The 9,778-nt window shown below is 30.9% G+C and overlaps 2 protein-coding genes across 2 annotated transcripts; both read right to left on the reverse strand.

The window, feature by feature from the left end:
- Window positions 1-2,600: 2,600 nt before the first annotated feature.
- Window positions 2,601-3,542, reverse strand: LOC139774936 (uncharacterized). Its single transcript, XM_071710493.1, has 4 exons — window positions 3,156-3,542; window positions 2,890-2,990; window positions 2,698-2,828; window positions 2,601-2,614 (listed from the first exon to the last, which is right to left on the reverse strand). Exons 1-4 carry the CDS (start codon window positions 3,540-3,542, stop codon window positions 2,601-2,603), a joined length of 633 nt encoding a protein of 210 aa, XP_071566594.1.
- A 1,053-nt stretch (window positions 3,543-4,595) lies between these two features.
- Window positions 4,596-7,387, reverse strand: LOC139774950 (uncharacterized). Its single transcript, XM_071710519.1, has 8 exons — window positions 7,270-7,387; window positions 6,919-7,078; window positions 6,776-6,849; window positions 6,510-6,671; window positions 6,278-6,452; window positions 5,728-6,135; window positions 5,244-5,434; window positions 4,596-5,155 (listed from the first exon to the last, which is right to left on the reverse strand). The coding sequence occupies exons 1-8, from the start codon at window positions 7,370-7,372 to the stop codon at window positions 4,947-4,949; spliced, it is 1,482 nt and encodes a 493-aa protein (XP_071566620.1). The 5' UTR covers window positions 7,373-7,387; the 3' UTR covers window positions 4,596-4,946.
- Window positions 7,388-9,778: the final 2,391 nt, after the last annotated feature.

Genomic DNA, 9,778 nt, shown 5'->3' on the forward strand with positions numbered 1-9,778 from the left:
GTCGTATGGGTGTGGAACACACTGACATAACGAAAGTACAGGCATTTTTCTTGACGAGCGAATACGGTATGCGCACCGATCTAGAACAAAAGGCAAGCTCTTAATCTTATTTTCATTTAAAGTGTGAATACGAAATCGACTTGTCGAAGGAATTTAAATACTTCTTTCGGACAAGTAAAGTCTTTAATGCGATCCACAATGTGATTTTCATGAAATATAGCGTCGAGATCTTGAAGATCGATGCTGGGTATGCAGGAATTAACGGATAGCTTTATTATTTTGCCATTTCTGTCTTCGGGAACGCTATCGGGCACGAGAATAATTATATCTTCCTCTTGAGAGCCTACGAATTCAGGATAACACTCGATTGTTATGGTATCGATCGCCCCGGGCTGAAGGTTTCCCTCGGTTTTTGTCATAGTAAAGGGGCCAATTTTTAACATAGCCGTAAGGTCTTTCACTTTCCTAAAGGATAATTAAATATTTTTAAATTGAAACACATGTTTTGTATATAATGATGTTAAAATTATTCTTTCGAACACTCAATTTAATTGAATTAATTAAATAATATAAAAATGAAATAACTTTATTCGATAAATCGATATATCTTAATATATATGTCATAAAATTATTAATCGAAGAGAGGATTTTCTAAAAATGTACCTGTCATCTGATTTTTTGATTCGCGATTTATCTTTTCTCGATGACGTATCTGTCGATTTATCATGATCCTTTTTGATCGTGTTTTCTGTCTTAATTTCTGTCATATAGCCAACGGATGGATGTTTGATAGGCGCTGTTTTAATGGAGTAGTGGAGAGGGTATTGTCCAATATTTTCCACATTAAGATACAACGTTTTTTTCGTGCATATGCCAAGCGAGGCAAAATTTATCTCATTGTAGGGATAAACGCGAAATCTGTATTTAAAATAGATAATTATGTATACAATTTTGAATAATTATAATCATTTTATTAAGTCTTATTAAAAAAAAATAAATGGAGAAAAGCATTTCTACTCGCATTTCTATAACTACGTTATATAATGTAACTTTTAATAAATTTATGAAAAGAATACTTCTCTCTCTAAATTTTTGCAAGATTTAGAGAAATTGTTAATTAGCTTTAAATAATATTCTACCTAGTGTAATATGCAATTAAGGAAACTGTGAGAGGAAATTCTGCAATCACAGCAGCTTGTTTATTCATATCGAGAAGATGGCATCGTAGCAACGGACTTTCTTTTAGAATAATTTCATTCTTTGGTATGAAAGTTACCTGCAATTAAGTAGAAGTTTGTTTTAGCTTAATTAAAACTTGAAGTTATTTTCATTTACATAAATTTTTTTGCAATTGTCTATTGTAAAACATTTAATTCAATATATTAAAAAGATAAAAATAATTAGCTTATTTTATTTTTTGGTGACACGATGCGAGAAATTGAGAGGAAATATATCGAATAACATACTTGTACAACAGTCTCTTTTTTTGGTTGAATGGAATCGGAAGCAGGACTAATTTCTATGTCCTCGTTTAATTTTACTGGCAAATTCGGCGCTATTTTGGCTAGTTTGTTTTGCTCTTCCAGAAGTACGCTAATCATAATTACTTCTTAATTGATGCAACATATTAATAATATATCATAAATACAACATTACAGAAAATTATAAAAGAATATTTTGCAATGTATAAAAACACATCAATGTTGCACGATTTCAATGATAACACCTCGATATGAATATAAGAGTTTGTTGTATACATTTTTCTACTTACGTATATTTAACTTCATGATTGCCCCGATTGCTTATTGTAAAATTTGCGCTCGTGGGAAAGCCAACCTTTACGATCTTTAAGTCAATTGGATTTGCATAATTAATGTCAACAGCAACGTCGTACGTTTCGCCAGATAAGGTAACGGTTTCCACAAAAATAGGTTCCGTATCATCTTCGTGAAAGAAAGCTTTGAAAGTCAAGCTCCCCTCTATCATTCCAATCTAAACCGAAAATCTAGCTCTTAAAGATTTTTATTTAAACATTTTAAACTATTCAATTTGTAAATATCCAAACAAAATATTTATACTAAAAAGATTAAAAAATTACATCTAATCAAATAAAATTTAAACATTTACGTTTTTAGTAATAAGTATTAGTATATTTAGTACAAGTTCGGTCTTTTACTTTGTTGGCGTGATAACAGAAATCAATTTTTTGATTACTCTGGGCCTTGACAATTCCCTTAGTCGGTGTAATTGAGATTTGAGGATCTAATGGTTTATTAAGATCCAAATGCCAGAATATTTCAATCGGAGATTTATTTCGGATAAAACAAGAAAGAAAGCTTTTTCTATACAAGAGCACTTGGCCAAAAGATAGCTGTTTGCCCTCAAATTCTATGTTCAACTTCGAGCCATTACATTGAAGCTAAAATATATATTTCGGGTTTAATAATTCCTATTTTATATGTAAATAATACAGTATCTTAATTTATTCTTCTTATCTAATTACCTCGATTGTCTCAATGTGCGGATTATTTGTGATACATATATATAACTTATCGGTAAATGAACCGAGCTTTGTAACACCTGCCGATATTTTTAGCAATTTACACTGTCCAGCCTATAAGTTAAATAGCAAAAAATAATTTTTACTTCTGCATATTTAGTGACAAATATATTTTAAATGGAATAACAGAAAATAACATATCTGAATATAAAGTCTCTCCGGTTCTATAATAAAAATATCTGAATTATTTTCCTGGAGTGAGAAGGATACTTCTGCATTAACTTTGGATACATTGCAGAACTTGAATTTTGCTTCACGACGATGAGCTCTGTTTGTAAATTACACATTTATGATGAATTTTGTTAATGATGAAATAAATTAGCTCAAACCTTTTATCCTTTTGAAACACCAGTAATGATCCAAAGTCATAGATACTGACGTCGGAGAAGTATGTGGGATCGATTATGTCGTTCATCTTTGTTTCTTTGATCTGAGACAAGTTTTATTACTTTCATAAAATTTCATAAAATACATTGGTGATACTTTAATAGAAATTACAAGTAATTTATTAAATCGTTTAATATTAATTTAAATTATTAATAATTATGTGATTCCGTATGCATTTCAATATTATATGTATAAGAAACGTTATTACCTTTGAAAAAATAGTGTTAGGGTTCATATCCAGTCTCGGAATATCTGCGACGCCATAAACATTGATATCATAAGTGATATCATTGCCATCGATGATGGATAACGCGTATGTTTGTCGGTGAGTTCCTATTTCTTCGGGTTGATATCGAATCTTGAATTTCTGAATTTCGTTAGGTTGCAAAATCCATCGTGGTTTTAATACTTTCTCGAAGATTGTATTAATATTAGATGCATTAGTATCCATGCTGTCTACCGTAGATGCGTTTAACGATACCGTCAATAATTCTTTATTTTTGTTGAAGATACGCTCCTTGCGCTTTGTATTCTTTACCGAATTTTCTTTCTTACTAATCACACTAGTGTGCGAAGAATTGGTTTCCGTAATCATGGGGTTGGATAGTACGGATAATGAGACAATTTGAAAAGCTTCTGATTAATAAAACAAGACCGCGATTAATACTTGCGATTAATATACCTATTACACGTTATCATAAGATGTATTAATAATACACTTGCCATTAAATTCAATATCCCTTTTTCTTATGTTTCGTGGCTTAAGAATATAATATTTTTTCGATTCAAGATCCAATGTCGGCACGATTTTAACAGCTTTAACAGTTTAACAGTTTTAAATATTATTATTTTGTAAGTTTTATAAAAAATTTAATGAAATGAATGCGTTACTTACGAAGAGTTTTCTTAGCTAAGCTCATTTGATTTACTATTACGTCATACATCACTCGATTCCATGGATCCGTAGCATTTACGTACCAAATATGAAACCCATTCGTATAAGTCTATTAAAATAATTTTGTAGATATAGAGTGTGTAGTAAATTATTTGTTATATTCTAAATATAAGTATTACTTTACATATACATGGATAATATGAGAAATAGTATTACATAAAGAATAATAAATAATAAAGTCATTTTTAGTGACAATTAATTTTATAGAAATTTATAAACATTTTCTAAATCGTTAACTAAAGCCTATAATAAATATCATATCTCTTTACTAACATCAGAATTTCTGTCTTTTGTATCTATTGGTCTATCAGTCTTTAAAATTTTGCTTTTTGGCGTAAACAATGTATCCTAAAAATTAATGGCAATACAATATATAATGATAATAAACGTTTTTAAATATTAATAAGAAACAGTTAAAATTATGGAGGATGTTGGTGGATATTTGCTTTTTTAAGAGGATCCCAATTTTTTATGACGTTTTCTATGGCTGAGAGACGGCTGTAATAATCATTCATAGCATTGGCAATATTTTCTAATTCTTTTGGTACTTCCTGTTTTTCTGAAACTGTAAAATTACAAGTAAAGTAAAATTTCTTCTCTCATTTAATTATAGTTGCTCCATATTTTGTTTTACTGTGAATATTATTTCGTTGAGAACACTACCTTTACTTTCGAGCTCTTTATGATCGCGAATTTCTTTTTTGTTGGCGAGAGCTTTAGAAGTTTGGGGTTTTTCTTCTCGACTGCTAACTTTTTCATTTTTTATCTTTTTATTTATTTTTTTATTTTTACTAATTTGAGCGTTAGATACTTCCTGAGAAAATTTATGTGGAATATGCATTACCGATGAGAAATTTGAACATTACAAGTATAATTACATTTACATTAATACTGATATAGAATTATAAAATCATAATTGACAAGATTGATAAGAAAAGACGAGATAAAAAAATTGATGATTATAATACGTACATCTTTTGTATAAATTTTCAAAGAAAATATAAATAATATATGTACAAAATGTATAGACTTAATTCTATAAACTTAAATTAAAGTCAATACTTTTCTTTTTCTCAATTCCGTTATTTGTTGTAAAAATTGCATTCGTCTTTGCAGCGCTTCTTGTTTCTTTATTGGTAAAGTCGATTCTAAATAAAACTTCTTGTCATCGTCTGGAAGTAGCTCATATTCCGATAATGACATTTCGTCAATTTTCTGAATTTTCTTAGCAACTTCTTCCGCTAATCTTTTTGCTTTATTCAAACATTTCAATGAATTATTTCAATTAACGTAAAAATTTAATATTTTTGGAACATATTTAATCTCTTCATTATAACTTACCTTCTAATTTTTGCAATTTTTCCATTTTTCGAGAATAAGTATCCATTGAGTTCAGAAAAGTTACAAACAATAAATATTCTATGTGTCCAATAATATTGAGTAATGTGAGCAGCGTCGTAACATCGTTTTCGAAAAAGATATTGTTTAAAGTTTGCAATACAAAACCGCTCTCGAAATCTGGTGATGACAACCTGTTTGTTGTATAAAAGAATAACAGGAAGAGAGTATGAAAAAAAAGACTAGGAAAAAGTTCAAAACATATGCACAGAAAATTACAATAAAAAAGATAAATTATAGAACTAATATTTATACAGTTATTAAAGAAGATAGTGCTTTCTCTCAACATATATACACACATAATTAACCAAATTAATTAAATTAATTAATTAAATTTATATATTTATTTAAATAAAATATGTAAACGATGTGAAAGAGATCTCTAATAACTCTAATTTATTTAATTTATGCATACGCCAAATACTACCTTTCACCAAGAACTTGAATTAATAAGTCAATCTCAATTCCGAGGAAAGTGTCATCTTGATATTTCTCACTGATTTTCTGTCCAATTGTCGCATAACGTGGAAAGGCTCTTTGCAATAATAAAATTGTCTCAATTTTATATTCATAAAGACTTATAGGATCTAAAAGTTTTAAATCTTGTTCTGTTGGAATCTTCGCGAATTCCGTCTCAAGTAAAATCAATAATTCTTGAGGCGGAGCATCATTTTCCGAGTATCTATCGATTTCTGTGGTTTCTGAATCAGGTTTAGTTGTTTTTGGTGATTTTTTTAGTTTAGGAGATCCCTTCTTTGTGACCGTTCCATGATCATGTTCCGCGATTTCGACATTGGTTTTCTTTGCTGCCGGCAGTTTAGTTTTCAAATTATCTCTGAGATAAGAAATAAATTTGAAATTTATTTTTGTTTTTAATTAAAAAAGTGGAGAATTCTCTTCTTAAATAAAGGCATTTAAAAATATTTATTTAAAAATTCAAATTTCTCTTAATTTTGTAGTTACTATTTACTACTTACTTTTGTAGTCTCTCGAACGCTAACAAATATTCTTGATAAGCGTCGTCGACGATCTGTCGCAACCTGACGGAAACCCTATTGTCGCCGAGCGCGATACCTTCGATAATTACATTGTCTATGCATAGTAGTGGCACTTGCAATGTCTTAGCGCTTCTGCACGCGGTTTCTTGATATTCTAAATTAACGCAATTCAGTAACTATTTTCTTTGCGTGTTATTGAATGCGAAATTACCAGTAAACGGCGCGCCATGAAAGATAATGCAAACTTTCTTGGCCGGTTGCGAAGAATCTATTTCCGGAATCGATTTTGTTTCGTGACTAGCAAACAGCTCTTTTACAGGATCTCTTGTTCTCTCGCAGAAACTGGGATCTTTACGCAGAGTCTCTATGTAGCCTTAGACATAAAAAAGGATATAAAAAGTCATACTTTTATCAAAACGATAAATGCAATAAAAATTGTACTGTAATAATTTTTATCGTCGGAATAAAGTTGCTCACAGAGGAGCAAATTGTGAAGTTCTTTGGGATCGCTTGTTGGTAATATCGGAGGTTCGTGAGGAAAGTCGAGCTCGCTAAGAACTGACATAGATGGGCAATCTCTTTTTGTAGTATCCGTGGAAGTGGATGAATACCCGGTCGACTTCTTCCGTTTCCGTCTGTCGACGTTAAAATCTTTTTGCAGGTTTATTTTCGATCTTTGTCGAGTCGGGAATTGTTGGACAAATAATCTCGATGTACTAGACGACTTCTTTCTTGTTCGTATTCTATTCTTGCGTTCCACGTTTAAAAGTTTGCCGTCGTCTACTCAAACGTCAATTATACATTGCTTTATATAAATTCATGCATTAATCATATATTTGCAAATTATTTGCAAATGTCGCTGACTAAAGCAACAGTTATTTTCTTGTAGAACGTTTTCTCGTAACGTGACAGTTAAAAATTGTAATCGGGGAAAGAGGAAGCTTATTTTCAAGTACTCTTAATATATGTACCATTGAGCGCAGTGACACTTTTTTCCTCGATTGCTTCCGCCGACAAAGCGTACGCCATCTCGCTCATGAGGCTATTATAGAATTCTATTAAAGACGACGGCATTCTCTCTCCAAGTTTTCGAGGCGGTAATAGGATTTCTTTAACTCCGTAATAACGAGTCAGTGCCTCGGCAATTCGCTCCTCTTCTAGAAAAAGACTGCAACGCATCGATTTATTCAATAAAATACATTCCATGTCATTTCGTCCATTACTTTTATTTTTAGACTAATCGCGAAATGAAAAAATAATCGTATGTTTCTTTAGGATAATTTTCACAAATATACGTAAAATTTTCTTATTGTCTTTTCTTACTTTGCTCTTGTTTGCTTTTAAATTAATTTTTACACAATATTGATTACCTGTCGAGGTGATGCCAGAAAAATTCCACGGGGTAATTGCACGTATTTTCAATCGTGAACACTTTTTCCTGCACCTCGGTAAAAAGAATTGTGGATGGGAAACTAATGTCGAGATTGCTTATTCGCAGTTTATGCTCGATTCCATGACCAAGCAATGTTACTACTTGCGTTTCCAAACCCATTTTAACAAAGATTTTTAAATTCGCCTCCACGCGACACTAAATAATTGGCATTTTTAAGAGAACAAGATGAAAATTTTTTAGATCCTATAAGTCTTTACGAATGTAAAATCCAGACAGTTTAATTTTATAAATATATGCAACGGCATGTAGCTATACTAATACCGTTTTACGCGGTTTGAAATAAACATTGATGATGCCCGAATGATTAGGCAGAAGAAGATTAGATTTATAGTCCAGATGAAATGGGCAATCTTCTTGTTTTTTACGAGTGGTCGATATTCTTGCGTCCCAACAACAATCAATAAAGCCTCTGAAAATTAGAATATATATCTGTCTGCTTATAAAAAGCTTTAAATGTATGTAAATGAGAGTATTACTCGTTTTTCACTAAAACGTTCATCATTAAACATTCACCCACGATGACATTTTGAAAGTCTAATAATTTCGCATTAACAGTCACGAATGGATAAGTAATGACGCCTTTTATAGTTATGGGAATGGTAGAACCGCGGGATACCTGTACAATCGAGAGGCTATAATATATTTAGCTTAATTTATTAATATTTAAATATCTTACTATAGTTGCATAATATATTATATTTAATGATATTTTTATATTTAAATCGCTGATAAAATATGTCACAATTTTTAAATATGCAGGTATTTCAATTAAATAGAATTTAATTTTGCCATTTATTTAAAAAATTAAGTTTACTTCTAAATAAATCGAATGCTGTTCCCTCGTGCTTCTTCCGGTATATTTTGCCGTTGTCGGCTGCCATGTAACAGTCAGACACGTAGCTTTTCCGACAGTTAACATTGCTTTCTCAAATTGCACGAGAATACCGGAGTTCTCCAGTTGCTTTTTTTCTAATTTTTTTATTGTAACGTCCGCGTTCCAAGGCCCGTAATTGACGATCGTTGTCGAATAACACGTTTTAAGATCGATCGCAATGTAACCCATGTCTGAAAACATTTGTTGCATTATTAATTATTTCATTAATGCTGTCAATTTTGCTTCGTAGTTGTTTGTAGATCAAATCGTAGTCAATTTGAATGTAATTAACTGGAATTAATTAATTTGACAATAATCGATATTTCGCGGTATATAAACGTATATACCTATGATATATTTAGGAGCATAGAGAAAAGGAATAACAGCGTTTTTGTGCGGAATGGGATGTTTTATTAAGATAGAAGCATTCTTTTCGGTAAATCGAGTCGCCAAAAGTCTGTCAATTGACATCTCGATGTCAATAATACTGGGAAACATTTCCTCGTACGAAATTAAATTCCATCCTGTATCTTAAAAATAATTAATAAAAATTGTTTGAAACTTATTAGCTAGCGTTTCTTAATTATACCATAATCGAGGATCTAATTATGTTCCATCTTACTTAATAAGATTCTTTCGTCCCATTCGGGTATTTGACTCTGTGGCTTGTCATTGTCAACAGTACATTGCACTTTTATTTCTCGTTTTTTCTGTAATGTAGAAAGACATGCAAAATATTGAAGTAACTATTCATTATTTTTTGAATGAAATTTTATACCATTGTGATATAATCCGAATTTAGAAATTGGATCGCCTGGTATCCCAGTTCCGTAGAATATTGCTTAGAAATATCGCGCGAGATGCAAGGATAAATTTGTGGGTAACTTGTAACACCTTTTGCAATAATTATCAATGGATCTACATCAGCCACCTAAATATTGATAGTAAGGATAATGCGATACGCTGTAATTTTAGTTTGAATTATATCTTTTATATAAAATAATTTTCAGAATTATTGTTTCTAAAATAACAAAAATAAAAAATCGCAAAGTTTGATTAGTTACATCGTGACACACTTGCAGCTCAAACTTTATCTCGAAAGCGCCGAGTAGCATGGGTTGGAATTCGATCGTAATTTTCAATGACGATAGAG

Source organism: Temnothorax nylanderi, unplaced genomic scaffold (genome assembly GCF_030848795.1).
Source record: "Temnothorax nylanderi isolate EJ_2023f unplaced genomic scaffold, tnyl_v1.0 TNYL_tig0090_pilon, whole genome shotgun sequence".
Taxonomy (NCBI): domain Eukaryota; kingdom Metazoa; phylum Arthropoda; class Insecta; order Hymenoptera; family Formicidae; genus Temnothorax; species Temnothorax nylanderi.